Source organism: Sciurus carolinensis, chromosome 2, assembly GCF_902686445.1.
Source record: "Sciurus carolinensis chromosome 2, mSciCar1.2, whole genome shotgun sequence".
Taxonomy (NCBI): Eukaryota; Metazoa; Chordata; class Mammalia; order Rodentia; family Sciuridae; genus Sciurus; species Sciurus carolinensis.
In genome coordinates this window covers 110,747,124-110,770,798 of record NC_062214.1, presented here as the reverse complement: position 1 = coordinate 110,770,798, position 23,675 = coordinate 110,747,124, and the positions used below count along the sequence as shown (strand labels likewise).

General features: G+C 38.9%; 2 protein-coding genes across 5 annotated transcripts in view; both read left to right on the top strand.

The window, feature by feature from the left end:
• Nucleotides 1-13,262, top strand: part of Mga (MAX dimerization protein MGA) — a 103,030-nt gene extending 89,768 nt beyond the window's left edge. Inside the window, 7 exon segments of the mRNA XM_047537744.1 lie at nucleotides 906-1,036; nucleotides 4,049-4,100; nucleotides 6,318-6,521; nucleotides 7,884-7,995; nucleotides 8,282-8,515; nucleotides 9,882-10,058; nucleotides 11,135-13,262. Coding sequence (XP_047393700.1) covers nucleotides 906-1,036; nucleotides 4,049-4,100; nucleotides 6,318-6,521; nucleotides 7,884-7,995; nucleotides 8,282-8,515; nucleotides 9,882-10,058; nucleotides 11,135-12,414 — 2,190 coding nt within the window. The 3' untranslated portion in view covers nucleotides 12,415-13,262.
• A 5,206-nt stretch (nucleotides 13,263-18,468) lies between these two features.
• Nucleotides 18,469-23,675, top strand: part of Mapkbp1 (mitogen-activated protein kinase binding protein 1) — a 51,698-nt gene continuing 46,491 nt past the window's right edge. For 3 of the 4 annotated variants that reach the window (XM_047539568.1, XM_047539569.1, XM_047539566.1), the window contains exons 1-2: nucleotides 18,469-18,604; nucleotides 19,130-19,352. In XM_047539568.1, coding sequence (XP_047395524.1) covers nucleotides 19,236-19,352 — 117 coding nt within the window. In that variant the 5' untranslated portion in view covers nucleotides 18,469-18,604; nucleotides 19,130-19,235. Of the gene's footprint in view, nucleotides 18,605-18,688; nucleotides 19,353-23,675 lie in introns of those variants that run through there. The other variant, XM_047539567.1, reaches the window with a different exon arrangement.

Here is a 23,675-nt window from a genome sequence, read left to right as displayed (position 1 = left end):
ACAATCCTGGGTTTCTTTCGAAACCTGAAATTCCTTAAAAGTTCTCATTCTGTGGGGTTAAGAGACTTTGAATATTGTCTGGGTTGTATTCTGTTTCCATATCTACCTAGTGTGTGTTAGTATGTGTTGGTTTATGGGCATCTGATAATGGTGTTAGTCATGAAACCCCTTTAAAAAATAGATTTCTCCTCCTCCTTGTCCATCCTAATTTCTCCTTCTTGCTCCTGCTTCTTTTCCATCCTTCTTTCTTCTTCCTCTTCCTCCTCCTTGTCATCCTCTAGGTCTCTCTCCTCCTTCCTCCTCCTTATTGGAACCCAGGGCCTTGTGCATGCTTTGCAGTGTTCTTCCATGAAGCTACACTCCCAGGCCCCAAATAGAATTTAGTTCTTGCCAATTTCCTCCTTCCCAAATTTTGTTTTCCTGGCATTTGATTTTAAGTTTTAGGAAGCCTTAGCCAGGAACAGTGGTACCTACATTGTAACCCCAGCCACTCAGGAGGCTGAGGCAGAAGGATTGCAAGTTCAGGGTCAGCCTTGGCAGGTAGCAGGATTCTGTCTCAAAAAGGGCTGGGGATGTAGTACAGTGATAGAGAGCCCCTGGGCTCAACCCCTAATGCGCGCGCGTGCACACACACACGGAGAGAGATTTGGGAAACCTTAATAAAGCCATACCTGAATTGTATCCTCTCAAAGTAACATTGAAGCATTAGTGCAGCCCTTTGGGAACTCTATCTTCAGTCTAAGGATTAACAATGTCTTTATATCTGTGAGTTTATGATTGTCAAATACTCAAGTATAAGATTGGTGTTTGGTAGTAGTTGGTTTTATAAAGTGAGCATGCAGTTGGAAAGTTTAGGTGTGGGTGCCCCCCAGCACTTTATTTACTGTTGAAACAATGTTTTTCAGAATAACTGTGTCGAATATGTTGAGGATGATGAGGAGCAAGTGGACATTGAGACTATAGAAGAGATCTCAGAGGAAATTAATATTACACACAAGAAGACCACAGTAGTTCACACACAGCCATTCAAACAGCCGTAAGTCTTAACTTATCTTTGAATTGTTATAATGGTTTTTCCTGTTAAAATTCTTGTTACTTTGTAATCAGAAAAAAAACCCTGTATGTTCTTTTTAGGACTTTTGGGTAACTGACCTGGTTCCCTTATTCTTCTAGCTTTTTTCTGACTAGTATAGGTGAGAAGAGAAGCTGTGATTAGGAGGTGATTAACTTGGTCATTGTTCAGAGGCAGGGTGTAAATGTGAATAATATAGACTTTTGGAGACTGATAGACTGGTGTTAAAATACTAGTTTTGTTAACTTTTGGGTGTATAACCTTGGGCAAGTCTTTAATCTGTCTAAACCTCAGATTCTTTACCTATAAAATAAGAAAAATGCCCCCATTCAAAGTGTTAAATAATACATGTAACTAGCCTAATAACTGACACAGTAGACTACTCAACAAATGTTAGTTTATCTTTTAAGAATAAGGCATTAAATTACAAATTGGTTACTTTACTAGTTGAACAGGTGAGATACAGGTATGAAAATTTTCCTGCCTCTTCAGCTGATAAAATGAAAATATGGAGGATATGAGGACTTGCTCAGGAATATTTCCTTTTCTGTTTTAGTAAACTTTGTATTGATTAGGGTCTGGGATATGAGAGAGAGAAGGGAAGGAAGATACGACTTCTTGTTTTCTGCTAGACCTTGTACTTCTCCTGTTACATATGAAGTAGCAATGATCTGAGAAAGTAACTCTTCATCCCTACTGATGCTGAAAAAGTCTGAGGAATAGAAGGTAGGACTAGTAATTATCTTTACCCCAGAACTGTTTGCAGGCTACTTCAGTTACCTACTGGTTAAGCATGAAAAAGTTTGAGTTCCTTAACTGAATTAAGACTTATTAGTAAGTTAAACAGTATTGTTGAATAATAAAGTTCCATGTATTAAAACTGAGTTCTTAAACAGTAGCAACAAACAAAATCTAAAACATACCGTTTACAAGAGTAACAGGAAAAAGAAAGCTTCCTAGGAATATATCTAACAAAAGCTGTGTAAGACTTTTATAAAATTATATTAAAATACTTTAAATAAAAAAGAGTCAGCAGTGAGAAACCATATTATTGGATTGGAATAACAAAGGATCAAGCATAACCAACACAGAATGAGCACAGATTGAAACTGCAGATTTAGGAGATAAGGGTAGCTCAGTGGTAGAGAACATGTTTAGTGTTTCTGAGGCCCTGAGTTCAGTCCCCTAGACCTGGCCCCCCAAAATAATAAAGATTTAATTTTTAAGTCTAACTAAAAGTAAAAATTTCAGTGGTATAGGAGGCTGAAGTGGAAGGATTGTGAGTTCAAAACCAGCCTCAGCATCTTAGTAAAGGCCTGAGCAACTCACTGAGACCCTTTTTCTCTAAATAAGACATAAAAAAGGACTGGGTATGGGGCTCAGTGGTAAAGAGCCCCTGGGTTCAATCCCTGGTACCCGCCCCCTGCCCAAAAGTAAGAATTTCAAAAACTTCAGAATTCTATCAGAACACCATGAAAACAATGAGAAGGCAGGCTCAGTCTATAAGTATTTGTAGTACATAAAATTGACAAAGGGTTAGTATCAGGATATTAAAAAATTTGTTACCAGTCTGTTAAGATGATTCAGGGCTGTGGCGGGGCGTGGGGGGGGGGTGTGGGGGGGATGTGGGGGGGAGAGTGTAGTTCAGTGTTAAACCACTTGCCTAGCATGTGCAGAGCCCTGGGTTTGAACTTCAGCACTTGCAAAATCGAAGTATGGATATCACAGGCTAAAAGCTTATAGAAGAGGAACCTAAAAGGCCAGTAAGCACATGCAGATTTGTTCATCTTCACAAGTAATCAGGGAAATGCAAATTAAACTGCACTGAGTGTATCAATTCATACCTATAGAGAGTCAAAAATGGAAATTTATGAACTTCCTTCCAAAACTGTATGTGAATGGAGAGGCTGAGGAATAGGTATGGTACCCAAATGAGAACAGAACTCTTGCAAAGTTATGGAGACTCAAAAACCTTAAGAATAATCCCTGGCTTGGGGCTGTGCTGAGAGCCAGCCTGTTTAAACACGTGCTAGGTCTGTACGGGTGCTGGGCAAGCGCCCCAAAGGGACAGGCTCAGACCAAAAAAAAAAGAAGAAATTTATGACAGTATTATATAGGTATGGAGCAATGGGAACTCATACTGGAAGTGTAAATTGTTATTACCACTTTGTAGTGCAGTTTAACATCTTCTGAAGTTGAAGATATACATACCTCTTTCTTGCACCCAGCAATTCCACTCTTAGGTTACCTAAGAACAGCTTATAACATGTGTACAAGGGATCATTGTTTTGCCATTGTGAAGGTTTAGAAATGACCTAATAACAATCTAAATAATTACTAATATTCTTTAAAAAGATTTTTTTTGGGGGGGATTCACACTGTGGAATACTATACACTAGTTGAAATAGTCAAATTAGAACTATGTTATCAACATATCGTAGGTGTAATGATGAAACAACTCAGTTGCAGAAAGATATGGTATAATATTTAAAATGATACATAAAAAATTTTTTTATTTAGAAATACACATTCCTAGGAAAACTGAAGTTATGCATTGAAACTCAGTTTACCTAGGAGAAGGATGGAAGGGAATGTGATTGAGTAGTCTGCACATAGAGTTTTTTTTGTCTTTGTTTTTTGTGGTACTGGGGGTTGACCACTGAGCTACATCCCCCCTTTTTTATTTTTTTAAATTTTGAGAGGTTGTTGCTAAGTTGCTGAGTGTGGCCTCAAATTTGTCATCCTGCCTCATTTCCTGAGTTTCTGGGATTATAGGTGTTCTCATTGTACCCAGTTTTCTTAGAGAAAAAAAAGTATGCTGTTGAATAAATAATGTGGCCTACTGTCACACATTGGGGAAAAGAAATTGGTTACACAATTTAGACAATTTGGGGTGGTGTGGTTTAATGTAGTTGTTAAATAAGTCTTAGATTATTGAATTCCAACAAGACATTGAAAAATACTATATTTATCTAGGTGCCGTACCCATATCTCTGCTGATGAAAAAGCTGCTGAAAGGAATCGAAAGGTATTTAGAACCTAATAATGAAAATTACTCATTTAATAAAATTGGTAATATTTATGTTAGAGTTGAAATATTATTAGCTATATTAACTAAGATTTTTTTTCAAGGGTGTTTTTATCAGCAAGTTCATATAATCCACTTGTCCCCCTTAACAAAATTATATGTTGATGTGCTTTTCCCCTTTTTAATTCTACTCCCCCAGCCCCAGAGGATAGGATAATTGAACTAAAATGGGTATGAAGTTTATGAAAATTTATGTTCTTTTTTGAAAACAATTTGTAGACTAATGATTAGGTGTGAAACAAGCTGGTATTCATACTTGTAAGCCTAAGCTTGTAGTTTTCAGTGGTCTAAAATTGAGCCATGAAGTTATAAATCATCTTTAATTTTTTTAATGTGTTTAGTAGATGGATAACATCATGGTAGCATACTTAGGCTAGAGTTTTTCTTTATTCTAACAGTAGAATGGAAGAGAGTTTGGTAATTTTGGCCATTTTCTATGTTACTGTGTTTATTTAAGAGATAAAGACAGTGATGGGGGTTGGGTTGAGGTGGAGGCTGGCATTTCAGTTCAAGACCCTTCAAATACCCCATAGCATGATTGTTTGGCTGAGTTGGATGATCATATGAAACATATTTGCTGGTTGTAATTATTTTCCATAAATATCACTATATTTGATTATTTTCATTTATTCCAAAACCTATATTTAGATGACAGGGCTTTCATAATAGCTTATTTACATAATCTATTGTTTTGTACCCAAATGCTTGCAGTGCTTTACTTTATTTAAACTTGTTAATTATTTTCTTTCTATCTTATTGCATTTTTTATTCTCTCATACTATGTTAATGCACAATGGGTTCAACCTTAGAAAAATAATGACTTTACCTTAAGGGTTTTGGGGCACCATAAATGTTATTATGAAGACAGTGTCAGAAAAGATAATTAGCAAGCTCTGAAGGGGAATAAAAACAAAATGAAGAAAGCTGTGGCTCAGCGGTGGAGCGATTTCTAGCATGCGTGAGGCACTGGGTTCGATCCCCAGCACCACATAAAAAAACTGAAATAAACAAAATGAAGGTATTGTGTCCATCTACAAGTAAAAATATTAAAAAAAAAAAAAAAAGATAACAAGAATGATGTGAGCTAAATCCTTTTCTACATAACAAGAAGTCAAAAGATAGCATGAAAATAGACAAGCTCTTCATGTATTTTTTGACCCTTATATGTATCTATAACTTGTTTATAAGAAGTAAATGTTTAAAGTTGAAATAGAATAAAAAAGATAAAGGAGGCCTAAGGGATGCTGAGAGTGAAGGCATACTTTGCTGGAAAAGTACAAAGTTTGAGTTTTAAGTGTTAAATTTTAAGTGCTATGGAGGATTGGAAGGAAAGAAGGGGAGGAGTCATCAGGTGCATGCAAAAGGGAGGTGTAGGATTTCCTTGTGTGATTTTGGAATTTCTGGCAGTCAGTAATGGCTGGAGAAAAAGGTGATTTAGAAGAGTGGGAGTTGATCCTTTACCAAATTGTGAAAGGTCTTACAGTATTTAAAACAAATTTTTGAGGTTTCTTTTCCACTAATCAAGATACTGATTTTCTTCATATAATTTGTATCATGAAAATTAGTTTTGATAATAAGTTATATAAATAATAAATAAGTTATATAAATAAGCTTTACAAAAGATCGCATATTCCGGGCCAGGTGCTATTGTGGATGCCTGTAATCCCAGCAATTTGGGAAGCTGAGGCAGGAGGATTGCAAGTTCAAGGTCAGCCACAGGAAAGCGGGGAGACCCTAAGGACTCAGCAAGACCCTGTCTCAAAACAAAGACATTTAAAAGGGGGTGGGGGTGCTGGGGATGTGGCTCAATGGTTAAGTGACCCTGGGTATAATCCCTGATTCCAAAACCAACCTCAAAAATAAAAGATCCCCTGTTCTCCTTTGCCCCCAGATTTTTTCTCACTTGAGAACTACTGAAATTTGAGTTGGAAATTGATACATTTATATTGACTTGTATTTGAATTTATACTATTGATGTTGTTGAAATTAGATTTGGAGGAAAGATAGACTGGTATTAAGATGAGCAATAATTGGTAGGCTGTTATAACAGTCCAAAAAGAAGATGTTGGGTACCTGAAATAGAGCAGTGCTGTTTGGGATAGTGGAAGAGGGCAGGTAAATATAAAAGATGTTGAGGAGGCAATCTCGTTTGAACAGGCTCCAATTCCTTTAAAATTGAAACCTGATTACTGGAGTGACAAACTACAGAAAGAAGCAGAAGCTTTTGCTTATTATCGCCGGACACATACTGCCAATGAGCGGCGGCGACGCGGTGAAATGAGGGACCTCTTTGAAAAATTGAAGATTACATTGGGATTGCTTCACTCTTCAAAGGTTTCTAAAAGTCTTATTCTTACGCGGGTGAGTATAAATCTGAGAGTTTGTCTAAGAGAACCTTATAAATACTATGAGAAAGGGGATCCATTGCTGTATAATGGAAATCAAAAGAGAGCTACTTTTAACAATTGAATGTGGATTAGTAAATGTTCAATGAATTCCTTAGGGGGAAACACATTATATTGAGTCAGAATAGGTTTTCATTGAAAGTTAATTTAACTAACAGAGTTATCTTCCTTTAAATAAAATTAGAAACTCTGGTTAACTCTTGTTTACCACATTTTCGCTACAGTGTTCATGTTAGTACTTAGAAGAGTTTGTCACAATATAAAGCACAGCAAAAGTGTTATTTTTAGCATACTACTTAACTGTTGACATTTAAAAAAAAATCCGAAATATTCGCAGTAGCAGTTTTAACTTTGCACAAAGAATAATTGAGGTAGTTTTATTTAAATTGCTTTTAAGTAGAAGTTGGAGAAGTAGCTTGGCATGGTAGCGCATGCTTGTAATCCCAGCATCTCGGGAGAATAAGGCTGGAGGATCACAAATTCAAAGCCAGCCTCAGCAACTTAGTAAGACCTTGTCTCCAAATAAAACATGAAATGGGTGGGGTTGTGGCTCAGTGGTAGAGCTTTAGTCTAGCATGCGTGAGGCACTGGGTTCAATTCTCAGCACTGCATATAAATAAATGAGTAAAATAAAGGTCCATTAATAACTTTAAAAAAATATTTAAAAAGGGGCGGCCGCTGGGAATGTGACTCAGTGGTTAAGTGCCCCTGGTTTCAATCCTTGGTATCAAAAAAAAAAAAGAAGTTGGGATAAAAGTAATACAGTAAGCATTCATATACCTCTAGAACAGTATTCTTTCTTGCTAGAAGATTATTTTAAAGTTGATTAAAATCTAAGCTGAACATGAATATTTTGTATCTGTCTTTATGAAATAGTAGAGCACCTGTTTACCACTCAAGTGATATTCTTTGAAAATAATCATTTACATACCCTGAAAATATAACCCAGTAAACTTCATGCGGTTTAACAAAAAAAATTCTTCTACATAAATAGTTATTTTAAATGGTATTATAAAGATCTCTGAATTATTAATTTATAATTTTGTCACTGAGAAGCTGGATGTTGGGCATTATACCTATATTCCCAGTGATGTGGGAAGCTAAGGCAAGAGATTCTCAGGTTTGAGACTAGCCTCGGCAACTTAGGAAGACCCTGTCTCAAAATAAAAAAATAAGGTGGGTTAGGGATCAGTGGTAGAGCACCCCTGGGTTCAATCCCTAATAAATCCCCCCACCATTTATTAAAGAAATTGTTAGCCTACCCTGTTTTTAAGCAAAGAATGGATCAATTGACATAATATTGCTATTTCTTCTCTAGGCATTCAGTGAAATTCAGGGACTTACAGATCAAGCAGACAAATTGATAGGGCAGAAAAATCTCCTGACTCGAAAACGAAATATTCTGATACGCAAGGTATCATCTCTTTCAGGTAAGATAAGTAAATGGTCTCTGATAAAGAACATAGTAATAGCTTTAGCAAGGAGAAATCCTCAGTAGACCTTTCAGATACTACTTAGTTTAAGGCTTGGTTTTCCCCAAGTTTATAGCAGAGTTATCTTTTGACTGGGTGGGACATACCTTCTGGATTATAATCACTCTTGCCTTCCATAGTTTTGGGGAATATAGTTAAATCAACTGGATTTCAGTTGACTCTATTTCTCATTATTATGTGGGGTAATTCAGAGAGTGATAATTTATTCCCTATCAACCTGTAGGTAAGACAGAAGAAGTGGTCCTGAAGAAGCTAGAGTATATTTATGCAAAACAGCAAGCACTAGAGGCACAAAAAAGAAAAAAGAAGATGGGATCAGATGAGTTTGATGTGTCTCCCAGAACTAGCAAACAGCAGGAAGGATCTTCTACATCATCTGTAGATCTCGGACAGATGTTTATAAATAACAGGAGGGGGAAACCTTTGATTCTTTCCAGAAAAAGAGACCAGGCCACAGGTAGGAGGGACATTCTTTGCTTTCCTTAATGTAGATCTGAACATCAGTTTAGTTAGTGGACTGAATGTCTTCTCTTGGCCATAGTTTTAGTTAAATAAAAATGAATTGTAGGGGTTGGGGCTGTAGCTCAGTGGTAGAGCACTTGCCTCACATATGTGAGGCACTAGGTTTGATCCTCAGCACCACCACATAAAAATAAATATACTGTGTCCATCTACAACTTGTATATATATATATATATATATATGTGTGTGTGTGTGTGTGTGTGAAATATATATATATGTATATATACATATTGAATATTAACAATAGATTTTTATTTCTACCTTTACACATTCAAGCAATCCTTGAGAAGCTAAAACCAGTTATGGTTAACATATTAGTCCTAATTCTGATAGTAGTCTACAGTTAGGTATTTTTAGTAGTTTTTTAAGCTGCCGTCTTTTTAGACTTAATATATATTAACCCCCCTTCCCCCCTGCCCCCCGTTCTGCCCATGGGTTGAAAAAGTTTGGATCTAACTGAGATAAAGTAGATTTTTTTTTTTTTTTTAATTTGATTTTGAGCTGGACATGGTGACACAAGCCACTTGGGAGACTTGAGTTAGGAGAATTGCTTGAGCCTGGGAGCTTAGGGCTGGTCTGGGCAACATAGTATGAGACCTCGTCTATTTAAAAATTCTTTTTTTGTTGAATCAGGCTCTGTTTCTCATTAGATCTATTAAGGAACAAGGTAAATTGGTTTTAAGTTCTTCTTTCGATCTTGATTTTGAGAGTGAGGCTCTACTAATTTTATATTTTTTGTTTTTATCCTTAAAAGAAACATTTATCGTTTTTTACTCTGAGGGTAGGGTAGTGTACAAACCAGAAAGTTTGGTTTACTATATCAAACCAGATGGATACTAAAACACAAGTTAGTTTTAACATTGCAGAATTCAGTGATACTATTATCAAGAAAGGAATTTGATGACATTACCTCATTTCACAGATGGGAAAAACTGAGACCTGGCAACCTGAAATACTTTATTAGAGGTGGCTAGGAAAGGAAACCTAGGGATAGAATTTTGTCTTCATCCTTACTCTCTATCTAGACTGTCAAAAGCATTCCATTGAAAACTCCATCCCTAGCTTTGTTCCTCAACAAATAATTTCTTTCCCTTAGGGGGAATCTTTGAACAGGTAACCATTACCCAGTGAAAAGTGGTTCAAAAAAGCAAGCTTCACAAGTTTAGTTTAACTGAAGTTGAAATTTACTTCTTATCTTTCAAGTCAGAACTTGGTTTTGGGAATGTCTCCTAGATTCCTGGACTACACTAGCATTAATTGAACATATTTTATCTATAACTAATTTCTGATCTTCCTTACAGAAAACATCTCATCCTCTAATACTGCACACACTTCTGCCAACCTCGTGATGACCCCACAAGGGCAAGTGCTCACCTTAAAAGGTCCCCTGTTCTCAGGACCAGTGGTAACTGTTCCTCCTGCTCTCTTAGAAACTGATCTGAAGCCTCAAGTTGCTGGCAGTACTGTAGCTCAATCAGGTATGTCATGTTGTCTCCATGGGTAGTGAAACAAGTTCTCCCTGGCATCTCACAGTGACAGAGAAAGCCCATGGTTGTATTCTCTAATGATAAGAGCTGTTCTGTTGGCATTGCCTTGGTAAGAGATAATCCTCTGTCCTCTTTTTGTAACATTTTTAGCTTGGTCTTGTGGTATTGATTGATATTTTCTACCTGGGACTGGAGACTATTTTGTGAACTCTTAATTTTTTTTTAAGTAAGAGAAGAATAAAAGATGTCAAAGTAAAAGGAAAATATTGAAAAGTCATTATCTTAGTTCTTGGTTTTAATATTTATCATACTCAGAAATTATGCACTCCCATATTACCAACCTGATAAAGTTTGAGCACCACTCCCTTTTTGGGTAAAAAGAAGAATGTGTCTTTTTTTTTTTTTTTTTTTTTTTGGTACTGGGGATTGAACTCGGTACTTGACCACATAGCCACATCCCCCGCCTGTTTTTGTATTTTATTTAGAGACAGGGTCTCACTGAGTTGCCTAGCACTTTGCCATTGCTGAGGCTGGCTTTAAATTCATGATTCTTCTGCCTCAGACTCCTTTGATGATTTAGGTTTCAGGTGCTTAAATTTCTGTTAAATAAAAGGGTAAAGGATATCCTCATCAATATTGAAATCCTAGGTACTTTGTTTGCCATTTCTAATAATAATTTGTTGTCTATATTGCCAAATCCACTCTAGAGAACTCATCTGTTTCTTTCACTGTGCTGCCTTTTGGCTTTCATTTTACCCTCAAAGTAGCAGCTAATGGGGTGAACAGAGTCAAGATGCATTTCTGTCTTAGGATGAGAAGTAACTTGGTGAGCTTTTCTAAAAAATGACTAAATGGAACTTTTTATTAATGATGGAATACTGGAGGGTCTTTGGTTGGTTTTTTACTTGACTGTTATATTTCTTTCATCTTTTTGACTAAAGTAGACTGGTGAATTTGACAGTTCCCTAAGGTAGTCATTTGTATGATTGGTGGGGAGTGGGTGGGATAATTACCATTGTAGATCTAAATGAATTTTCTTTCTTCTTTTTCTAATTTTTGTTTTTCAGAAAATGATGACTTATTTATGATGCCACGGATTGTTAATGTGACATCCTTGGCCACAGAGGGAGGCTTGGTAGATATGAGTGGCAACAAATATCCTCATGAAGTTACTGATGGGAAGCCACTTGACCACCTGAAAGACACTGTCAGAAATGAAGATAACTCCTTAAAGGAATCGGATAGAATCTCTTCCAGAGGAAGCCATAGAGATGGCAGAATGGCATTGGGTCCAGCACAGGTTTTTCTGGCAAATAAAGATTCTGGTTTTCCACAAATCATTGATGTTTCCAGTATGCAGGAAGCACAGGAGTTCTTGCCTAAAAAGATTACTGGTGATATGAGAGGGATTCGGTACAAATGGAAAGAGAGTGAATCAAGAGGGGAGAGACTAAAGTCTAAGGAATCTCCATTTCATAAATTAAAGATGAAAGATCTCAAAGACTCAAGCATAGAATTGGAATTGAGGAAAGTAGCATCAGCCATTGAGGAAGCAGCTCTTGATCCCAGTGAACTGCTAACTAGCATGGAAGATGAGGATGATACTGATGAGACACTGACTTCATTGCTCAATGAGATTGCCTTTCTTAATCAGCAACTAAATGATGACTCTGTTAGCCTGGCTGAACTGCCTAGCTCTATGGATACAGAGGAGTTCCCAGAGAATGCTCGGCAGGCTTTCATCAGTAAGCTGTCTCCTGGGAACAGAGCAACTTTCCAGGTTGGCCACTTGGGAACAGGTTTGAAAGAGTTGTCTGATGTTCAAGGGGAGAGTGACTCCATCAGCCCCCTCCTCTTGCACTTGGAAGATGATGACTTTTCTGAGAATGAAAAACAACTTGTAGAAACAGCTTCTGAGCCAGATGTCCTTAAGATTGTTATTGACTCTGAGATAAAGGATTCCCTTCCTTCCCACAGGAAATCTAATGATGGAGGGAAGAGTACATCTGGCCTCCCTACAGAGCCTGAAAGTGTGTCCTCACCGCCCATCCTACACATGAAGACTGGCTTAGAGAACAGCAACACAGATACTTTGTGGAGGCCTATGCCAAAGTTGGCACCTTTAGGTTTAAAAGTAGCTAATCCTCCTAGTGATGCAGATGGTCAGAGTCTCAAGGTGATGCCTTGTTTGGCACCTGTAGCTGCCAAAGTTGGGTCAGTTGGACACAAAGTGAACTTAACAGGGAATGACCAGGAAGGCCGGGATACCAAGGTGATGCCTACATTAGCACCTATTGTAGCTAAATTGGGCAACTCTGGGGTCTCACCAGGTTCTGCAGGGAAATGAACTTTTTGTCCTTGGGCTGTGAGGGGAAATTGAATCTCAACTCCTTTCTCTGCAGACATCTGTTTGTTTGTGTCATGGATCTAAGCTCCTTGACTGTGATGATATGGTGGATAATGATGGAGAAAGGGGATAGGGGTGCTTGCCCTGGTATAAGAAATACTATGAAATTCTGATCATGTTAAAATGTGTTACCTCACTTGTGGTGCTGGGTCCCCTCATCCTAAGATGTGATCCATTACTGAACATGAGGTGCCCCTCTTACCCAAGGCATAGATAATAAGACTGGCTCCATAGTGGTATCTAGTTCTCTCCCCAAAGAGAAAAAGCTGCTTGAGACTTTGGAATTACTATGGATTGAACTGTAGTGATTGGAATTAGATTAAGTCTAAAATCTAAGGAATGTGGTGCACTTGTGCAAAGGGATTCAGAAGAGAGTTTTTAGTTGGCATTTCAATAATAAGGAAAGATAGGTACCATGAAATACCAAAGTGAAGGATTTTATGACTCAGCAGAATTGTTTGTTTCATATTCCAACTAGCTTTCATTCCCTCGCCTTTTCAATCAGAATTACAAATTTAAGCCTTCCGGTAAAGTAGGAATGAGTTTAACTTTTATAATTAAGGTAATTATTTTGAGATGTTAAAGTTCTCTCTTATTGTCTTTGTGGATATTGAAAAAATTGTTTCATAGTGCCAGGAATTTCTGAGAAATGTATTTTGGAGGTAGGCATGGAGGGGCCCTTCCCCATTCACAAATCACTTCACTCAAGACAGCTAACATGAAAAGCATTCTCTCCCCAGACCAGAGACAGTGGCCAAAATTAAAAAAAAAAAAAAAAAAAAAAAAAAGTGGGGCTGGATATTTCCTAAATTAGCCTCCTGGTGCTTGAAGGTTTCGTTCACTGTTACCTGCACATGATGTAAAGAAAAGTCAAGTCATAGTAGGCACTCTTTACCAGGGAAATTAGGCAGTATTTGAATCAAGTATATTTTTTATCTGCTACCATGGATTCAGTGATCTGTAGAGCTTTTTCACTCATTTGCTGTCAAGGTGTGAACTGACAGCCTGTAAAGATAAAGATATTTATATTTTTGTATAGTTGTTTTCATAGATTTCTCAAAGGCTGAAGTTTTCAACCTAGAAGATGAGATTTGTATTGAGTATAGAAATGAAGTTTCCTATCTAGTTTGTAAATAATCATGGTGCACTTGAGGGGTCTCTTGGAAACTCCTGGGGGCAAGAATCACTATTCTGAAAATGTATAGACTGGGATTTAGCTGCTGCATTTTGCCTTTCTTAAATGATTATATTTCAGAATGTAACCCCTGTTCTGTCTTCATTGACAGGATTTGCTTGTGTTGTAAAACACTTAACACAAGAGCTTCCAGTGCCTGGGCTGTGCCTGGGTTAAGGTATTTCTTCTATATCCCCTGCCTTCTTTATCCCAAGTCCCATTCAGCGTTGTGCAGACCTAGGTTGTGAGACCAACTTTGGAATGGATCTAGCCAGTGAATTATTACTTCCATATTGATTCCCTTTCTGTTAACTCTGGTAATCAACAGATTGAAAAGGATGGGAGAACTTCCTCTGCAAAGTGCCCTGGGGCAAATTCTTCGTTGGTTTTGTGCTGCTTGCCTTTATAGACTGCTGATCAGTGCTTAACCTTCCCTTACTGCTGAAGAAGCTTGAAGTAGTTAAAAGAATGCTCCTCAGCTTCTCATTATCCCTTCTACTCTTTACCCAGCAGATTTCATCCAATGCCTTAGCCAAGAAGTCCAGCCCCTGTCTTCCTTCCTAAAATGATTCCCCACATTTCCTCCTGACTTCCCAAGGCTCTTGTTCAGTCGCTTTTGAGGGTCAGCCAAGGAGCAAGTAAGGGAGTGAGTAATCCTCAGGAAAAGAAGGACCATTTAAGCTTTTGAACACTTTGGTAAATGGGCCAGGGTCAGTTCCTGATCGAAGGATGTTTGGCTGTGCTTATATGAGATGAACAAAGATGGAAATGAGGAATGATTCCAGGTGTTCAGAGAAGACTGCAGATGTCATTACAACACCCCCCGCCCCCCAATACACCGTTCCCAAGATGGATCTAGGAGTCATCAGGGCTAATTTGAGGAGGGCTTAATCTTCAGAACAATTCTGCAGTCTTGGCAGCAATCTGAAATCTCCAAAAATGCCTACCCTTTCACCTTACCCTAGGAAAAACTGCTCTATGAAAATTACACGTGATTATGAAAGATGAAGTTGAGTGAGAAGAGTTGAGAAACCTGGAAGACAGTGAGCTCCCACCCTAACTCTTAGAAGAAGCATGATCTCAGTAGACCAATAATTCGCCTTTTTATACATCTGTAAATAAATGGAATGTTTTTAAGAATATAATTATGTCAGATTTAGCATTTTCTTTTATATATTAAATATATATATATATATCTTTCCTTTTCTGCTTTTGAAAGTGACTATTTTTTAGAAACAAGAACAGAAGTTGTTTGGCAATTAAAAGGCAGGATGTGTAAACCTGAAATAAATTAGTTATACTAATGAAAGCAGGACTTGGTGTTGGGAGGTTTGTGCCGAGTTGGAGTCTATAATTCTTAATGCCCTGAGACCTATTTGAGAGCGGGTATCCTTGAAATAGTTTTATCATAGGAATTCCTTCCCATTCGCAAAGTTTTTGACATGCCATTTGGGGGAGGTTTTTGGTATTCTAATCCTTGTAGCATGTCATACATGGAGGCTTCAAAATTTTGTACAACCAATGACAAATATTTGTTTCAGAAGTCATTCTACAATGAAGAAAGGCTAGCCTAACACTTTGCACAAGGCAGTTTGCTACCTTGGGGAATAACGACATAAAACATAATCTTAGTAGCTAAGGACAGTAAGTATTCTTGAGGCGCAAGATGCTACTTTGATAATTTACAAAAAAAGTTTTATTAAAGGCGTCCTTTAGATGTTGAGCTACTCTAAATCTATTTAAGAGGTCTCTAACAGATCAAATTGTTATTCAAGCTTCATATAGATTACTCACTTTGTATAATTTTATAGTAAATGCAGTTTTTTCCCAGAATTGTGAAATAACCTGAGACTTGATCTTTCTATAACTGGCTTGAAAATATTTTGAATACAGGACAAAGGCAGACAATCCATGTGTTATTTTTTGCAAGTTGTATTAGTAGATAGTTTTTTCCCCTTAACTGTACTAATTAGATATTTGAAATGGAATGGGGTGGAATGAATTGAGAGGTAAATGCACTTTGAAGGCAGGTGTAGAAAATAGTGATTACCCTTGTCCCTCACTCCCAGAATTAAAAACAAAAACTATAAACAGTATTGGTAGCACATTTCAGGTACTTCTGTGGAGAATGACTAATAACCAAGAATCAGAATACTTTTCTTGCTCAAAATTGTTGATTTTAGAGAAAGTGCTGTAAGGACATCAATTTTACATTGGCATGAATGGATGAGTGCATGGAAAATTAAAGCTGAGTCAGTTGAACAAAAATAATACATATTTGAAATAAAAGGAAAATATTTGATACATTATTAAACTGAGACATAACCATAATATATTAAAAATGACAACTGCTCTTACAGGGCATATAAATATTAAGTAATAGTGATGGAGGTGAGTGTGGAGGGCGGTGAGGCTAGACCATTAAGTTTTATCATTGCAAATTGTACTGATGGAGATTTTGTTAAAACAGGAAAGCAGCCTTGGAAGCTTTGTCTTGAAATCCATCCTCTTTCCAACCTGCAGTCTTTGGTCTCAGCTGTCTCACAGTGCCTTGCATGTAAAGGTGCTCAATAAATTTGAATTGATCAGCAAATGTTTAGCTTGTTAAGTTTTCCAGAATCGTTCAATTGCCCCTCATTTGCTTAGAGTGATTTTAAAACTCACATCTAAAGAGCATAATGCTAAACAAGACAACTGTACAACATCTATTCACAGACATCTAGAATTTTAGAATCTGATAAACATGCATACAGGTTTAGGATGTATACAAGGAGAATGAAAAGTGAAATAGTGTATGGACGATGAAATATATGAGAGACAACTGCATTTTGGAGAGTTGGGATGACAAGTATTTAAGAAGAGAAAAGGGAATAACACTGACATTCACACTTGACCTGGGAGTGTTATTTTTCTAAGGAATTCACGAAGCATGGGGACAGCCTATGCCCATTCCCATACTGGCATCTCAAAAGGCAATATGGTACTTAAGACAGTAAAGGTTGGCTTGAATTGTGAAGAATTAAAAATGTGGTTTTGGGCTTTGGAAGTCTCCAGATTCCATCCTCTCATTACACTGTTCTCAGTTGTATTTCATCTTAAAGATCATCTTAGATCATCTTGGACAAGAAAAGCAGGAGCTGAGATTTGCCAGTGCAGCTTCCATTTAAGATAACAGTAATTCATAGAACCTTTTCTCTGGGACTAAACTGAAGTAACTTTAGATAACAAATAACCAGTGACACTTTATAAACCCATTTACTTGACATGAGTGGTAGGTGAAAAAGCGGTTAGTGGACACACAAATGATCTGGAGAGAATTAGTAACTTTTCCTAACTATGGGCACACTTCCTTGTTTCATGTATGGAGGAGGAAGTTGCTAGGGTCTGCAGCACACAAGTAAAAACACCAGGTGGCACCATTTATTAGTGTTACATTAGCATTGTGGAAAGGTCCAAGCATAGACTAGCAAAGGGTTTCTGGGAGTCAACCACTTGTTTCTACAGTTAAGGCTAATAGCTCTTGCCTCCTTTCTCCAGTTTTGTGTAAGTCACATTTTAGTTCCGTTAGATCTACAATGCATGGTTGAAGGATAGGAGGCCTTATGCCTTGAGCTATTGCCTTTTGAGTCTTAAAAGGGGGTGACATCTTTGCTGTCTGTCCATGTCACCTGTGAATTTAAAGACCTTGGTTTTAATATCTGACTACCGTACACACAGCTCCTTCCTTCTTTGTCGTTTGGCTGTACAAAGTCTACCCACTGCAGTGTTTAGTGGTCCTTCTTGTTATGTAAATCTTCCCCAGGGATTCCAAAGATCTGGATAGGGTGAGGCACTGTACTCAGGGCCCCAAGTCTTCCGGCTTAGGCAAACCTTTTTATAAGGTAATTTCTTGAAGTAGTAATCAAGGTGGAGAATTCTAGGGCTTCTAGAGAATAAATATTTGGCTTACATACCTATGAAATAGGAATATATATAATGGTATTTCCATGTATTCCCCTCACTCCCATGAGTTGGAAAAAACTACCACTAAATAGTACAAGACTAGACGGTGACCTCGACAAGTATCCCTCCTGCGTGGCGGGGGTGGGGGAGGCTGGTTATTCACAGGTAGTTGACAAGACTGAGGGAAACATCTGGAATAACACAGTCCTTGTTAACTGAATGAGAGAGTACTACAGGACACAAACATTCATAAGCTCATTCACTTGTTTTCACTCTTCGCTTGCCTAAATCTGTGTTCGAAGCTTGTCTGTCTCCCCTTTCTTCCATTATGATCAATCAGGTTGCCCAAATGAAACCCTGTTGTTAATGTTTGAATTGGGTTACTCGGAAGAATCTTTCCCACGTGGGCAAACGCGCTGGGCTGGCCGCGATCAGAAACTATTCCAATCGCTTTAAATCCTAGCGTTGGGGTGGAATGGGAACCGAGTTTTTTGGCTGTATCTCAACCTTGTAGTTCTGAGGTAGGAGGTTTTCAGCTACGGCCCTCGGGCCTATCAAATGCCAACCTTAGCATCCTGGGGGCGTGGTTATCGTCTTGGGGCTGTGGGAAGTGCAGTTCTCTGGGGCACCAGGCTGATAATACCATAAAAGGCCTGGCTCTCTCAATTCTGAAGTCGTGTTCTGTTGACCTTCTTCTAAGAGCGGTACCCAACAATTATACTGTGCGGAGTCTGTAGCTCTCCAGTTCCCGAGTCCTAGACTTCCTAGGTCTTTCGTTGGCTCCGCCCCCGCAAGCCTCGTTTGTCCAGTCGGGAAACGACCTCCTGGCTACAGACCGCACCCCCTCGCGTCGGCTCCGCCTTCCCAGTCCCTCGCTTGGCCCAAGCGCTAGTTCGCGTTTTGAGCCGCTCGTGCCACCATAGCTGCTGCTGCCGCGGCCGCAGCGGACCCGAAATCGCTGAGCGCTATGCCTGAGGGCGCTGTGAGCCGGGTAGCCCTCGAGCCCCGGGGCTGGTGAGGCTGGGCCCGAGCGGGGGCGCTGACGAGTAGCAGGGGCTTCTGAGGCGGATGATAGAAAGTCTAGGCGGGTGTGGAGGGCAGAGAGCGAGCTCCCGAGGGTCGGGGGTGGGGGAGGGAGGCTCCCATAGCAGAACGAGTTGCAGGGCCATAGTGAGCCCAGCCACACCGAGCCCTCGAAGCCGCCAGCACGGTCCCCGGTGGACCTCCCACGGGCCTCCTCCCTTGGACACGGCAGTTACCATGGGAACATTTCGGCATTAACGGAGACCAGACCTGCTACCAATTCTACTAGAATCTATGCCATTCTCCAGTTAAACGCCTCGCAGGCGAGGGCCTGGCATTTATTCGAGTTCAGCCCCCCCCACTCCCTTTCGTGAATCTTCCCATGTTGTAAGAAACCACGCAGGGCTTAAAGGTGAGGATGAAGGGAAAGGGGAGGGCAATACCTCGGTATAAGAGCGGCAGGCAGGTAGGCAGAAGACACCTACTGTGATGCTAAGGTGGCCTCTGCCATCTCAGGCCAGTGAGAGGTCATATTGGAAAGCCGTGTGGAGTGGGAAGGCAGTGCCACTGTTGAGACAGGTCCCAAGACTGGACCAGGGACTGTCCCAACGGGCTCCTTATCATGATGGCTGTGGAAGGGTCAACCATTACCAGCCGGATCAAGAATCTTCTGAGGTCCCCATCCATCAAACTACGCAGGAGTAAGGCAGGAAACAGACGAGAGGACCTCAGCTCCAAGGTGAGTCATAGCCACCTCTTTCCATCCCTTTGCCTTGCTCCATGTTCCTATTTCACTTTCCTCTTTCTTGGTGAAGAAGACAGCTAGACGCTCCTTCGGCTCTAAAAGATCAAATGGGCGGGACTGTGCCTCTCAAACAGGCAGTGACTTGGTTTTAGGTTGAAGGGAAAAGAGCAGCATAGGTGGGCGGTGATGAGATTCATCCATGAGAAGAGATGAATAGGAGGAAGGTGAATTCAACTGTGATCTCTACAAACTAAGTGTTTGCTTGGGGAAGCCAGTTTATATACGGTGACTCAGTTTCCTTTCTTGGAAGGGGATAATGGGACTACATACCCTGTGTGACTACTGTGGCTCCAAGTGTTAACAGCTGGGTTTATGTAAGACTGTAGTAGTAGAAAGAAATTCCTTAACATCTTAAACACCTTTCTGAAGTATTGGCTTGGTAATTGCTCTTGCCTGGGGTCAAAACAAATTTGTTTCTTTAAGAGACCTCAATTAATTTAACTGGAGCTTTTTGGCCTTCTAAGGAGTGATAACATGCTAGGAGCCACGTATGTGCCAGCAAAAACAGTTCTCTTAGTTTGCCCTTCAGCCCTGCTTATCCCATTCACTATATGCCAAGAGCCACGTCTTTCCCAAAGGCAAAGTCCTTTTTCCATCCCTTCACTTGTCTGGGTTTTGATCTGATCCTTATGCTTTATTCAACTTTGTTAAACCCCACAACTTTGGTAATACAAAAATAGACTAAATTTATTTACTCCCTCAAGGGAATCTATGGCTTTGTTCCCACAGGATCAGATTAGATTGTGTGTCTTATTAGCTGCCTGTAAACACAATAAACTTGTGTGGTACAGGATTGCTACAGGGAGAGTCATCTGAGACAGTAGCATTTTATTGCCTTTCCTGACTCTTGAGAGATGAGTAAACCTGGTGAATGATTTAGAGTGATGATGTACAACATTGACAGGGTTCTGGGAGGACTTAATTCAGATCCTTGCCCCTTAGCAGAACCATAATTGGATTTGATGAGAAGGTGAACAGCTTTTCTTTATGTCTCACCAGGTGATATATTGAATCAAAATTTGCCACAAGGTTCCATGGTGGTGTAGATAGTGACCCTTCCAAGGACTCTTTTTGTTTTTTTTTTAAGATGGGTTCTCACACAGGGCATGATAGTGCATGCTTCTAATCCCAGCGGCTTGGGAGGCTAAGGCAGGGGATCGTAAGTTCAAAGCCAGCCTCAACAATTTAGTAAGACCTTGTTTCAAAATAAAAAATAAAAAGGGCTGGGAATGTGACTCAGTGATTAAGCACCCTTAGGTTCAATCCGTGGTACAAAAACAAAAAATGGATTCTAGCTTTGTTCCCGAAGCTGGTCTCTCACTCCTGGACTCAAGCAATTCTCCTGCCTTAGCCTCCTGAGTATCTGGAACTGTGGTGCATACCATCATGCTTTGTTTTTTAAAGAACTTTTAATAATCATAGTTCCTATTTTCTAGAGACTGGAGAATGAACCTGAAAGTTAGAAATTGTCTTAGATATGACACTTTTTACTCATTCTTACTACTGTAGATGCTCATATTGATAGCCAGTAACTTGGCAATGATCAGCACTATTAGAACAATCTTTAATTTATTTAGGCCCTTTTTTTGTCCAGGAACAGTATACATGGCAGAAATGTATAATGAGAGTTTAGTTTTCAGTGTGACTACTTTACTGCAGTTTTTGTTTGGAATCCAGAAGGTACCATCACCATTGTTTAAAACTATTGGAGTCATTCATCATTAATGTAGTCAACAAGTGTTTATTAGTCCCTGTTAGATAAGGAAGCAGTGATGAATAAAACACTGTCCTTACCATCAGAGAACTTGTGGTTATCCAACATGTAAAAAATAATTATAACATGGTGGTATAAGTGCTGTTCTAAAAGTATGCATTAAGTTGTTAATGGAATCACAGGGGAGGGACCATAAGTCAGTTTAGGGAAATTAGGAAAGACATCACAGAGGAAGGGTTGCTTGCACTGTGAGTCCTGAGTCAAGAGAAGAACTTTCCAGGAAAACTGGAAAAAAAAGGGGGCATCCCTGTCATCACCATCGAACATCTCTGTTTCTACTAGGAGTTCAGTATGTCAGACTGCTTTAAAGGTTTTGTTCTGTCCTAAAGCAAAGTATGAAGGAAATATTTATGTAAAGTTGAATGATCCTTGAATGATATGACAAAGGAAGAGTGCTATCTTTAACACTCAAGAGTATTAACTGTCTTTGGTGTCTAGTACCCAAGAGATGCCTCACTCCCCACACTCCTTACTGAAGGCTCTTTATCTAAGATTATTGTAAAAAGCCTGTCTTCTGGTAACCCACATAGGACCTACTCTGTTTGACCTCGTGAGTTCCTCTAATGTATGGTGGCTGTGGGTAATTGATAACAGAAAACTTGTGACTCAAGGTTAGCTAATTCTGAAATAAAAATTGAAGACAAAAAGATAAGCCTCTTTTGTGGGGGCAAAGGAAGGAAGTGTCAAGACCTTTATGTAGCTTTTAGCTCAGATGGTCTCCTACTTTGAATAATACTGTTCTAAGGTTGCTTTCCTACTCCTTTTCACCAAATTCTTTATTTTTAGAGTCATCTCCATATTTTCTAAAGACACAGGACTTTGTTGGACTAGCCTCATTATCTTAAAATCATCTCTGCTCATTCTTTTATGTCTTCATTTGCTAAGGTCAGGGATCGTGTTCTTTATTTCTTTTACATCACACTCTTTAGGACAGTGTATAGTATGTACAGGATGTAGTAAATACTAAAGTAGTAAAAACTAAATGAGAATAGTTGAAACATGTCTAATAAGTTCAGAAGAATAAAAAATGATAAGGAGGATTTGTGACCTTTTCAGAAGAGAAATCAAAACTAGGAATAATAAAATAGTGAAAAGGAAGTAAGAGATGCAGCCTTTTTTTTTTTTTTTTTTTGCGGTGCTGGGGACAACTGAACTATCTCCCCAGCTGAGATGCAGCCTTTTTAGTTGAAAAGGGTATAAGAGAAAAGGAAAGTTCATGTATGTAGAAACTGCTCATTAATGACTTTTTAATTTTGGAGAGATCTAGTTAAAAGTATGATTAAGGGGCTGGGGATATGGCTGAGTTGTAGAGCACTTGCCTAGCATGCATGAGGTCTTAGGTTCATTCCCCAACATTGAAAAAAACCCAAAAAATATTGTTAAAATATGATTAAGCTGGGCAGACAGCACTCACCTGTAATCCCAGGGGCTTGGGAGGCTGAGGCAAGAGTATACCAAGTTCAAACAAAGCCAGCCTCAGCAATTTAGGGAGACCCTGTCTCAGAATAAAAAGAACTGAAGTTGTTTCTCAAAGGTAAAGCATCCCTGAGTACAATCCTTGGTACCAAAAATAAAAATTAAAATAAAAAAATACATATTTTTTTTTTTAAATTAAATATATAATTAAGTGAGAGAGCCAGTAGAGGTGGGGATTTAAATTAATACAGAGAAAATAGATGAGAGCTGAGATGTTTAAACTTTTTGAAAGGGAGAAGAGTCTTCAGTGGAGTAAATTGAAAAAGAGTGATTTGAGGTTTTATGCCAGATCTGCTGAGTCTTGATGAAATATAACTGGAAGTTATCAGTTGTAAATACCCTTCAAGTTTAAATCCTGTACACTTGTCAGTTCTTGTCTCTCATCTCAGTTGAGGCTGTTTTCTTTTAAGATGCAAATATGTGTACTCTTGGTAACTAACCCTCCCCCTCTTTTCCTAAAGTTTCTGAAAAATTTTTATATGGAGAGAGCTGAGTTGTTTTTCTATATTAACAAAGAACAAAAATGAACTGAAGCAGAACAGGCAATATTTAAGTTAGGGATACAAAAGGATCACATGTGCTGGAGATTTGTTAAATTTTGAAAACATAAATAAAGGAGGTTTTGAAATATTCCTTTTCAATGACTATTAATCCAGTCTGGGTTGTATATTATTCCTCTGGAAACAATGGGCAAGGTGATTTTCTTTTAGTTCTGTTTTTATGATTGTAAATCCAATCCTTCCTTCCTCACTCTGAGTGTGCACTCTTGTGCTCTAATGCAAATGCACTCCCTCCTCCCCCTCTTCCCCCCCCCCCTCTTTCCTTCCCTCTCTTTCTCCTCTCCCTCCCCACCCCCATATGATTATATGGTGGTGCTTTGAGCCTTTTAATAGGTGACTGTAAGAAGAGTTTGTGTAGGTGGGTTTCATGAAGGAGATAAGACTGGCAGTAATCTAATTTCAGTTTTTGTTCAATTTGAACAATGTTGAAACTCTTTAATCTTTGGT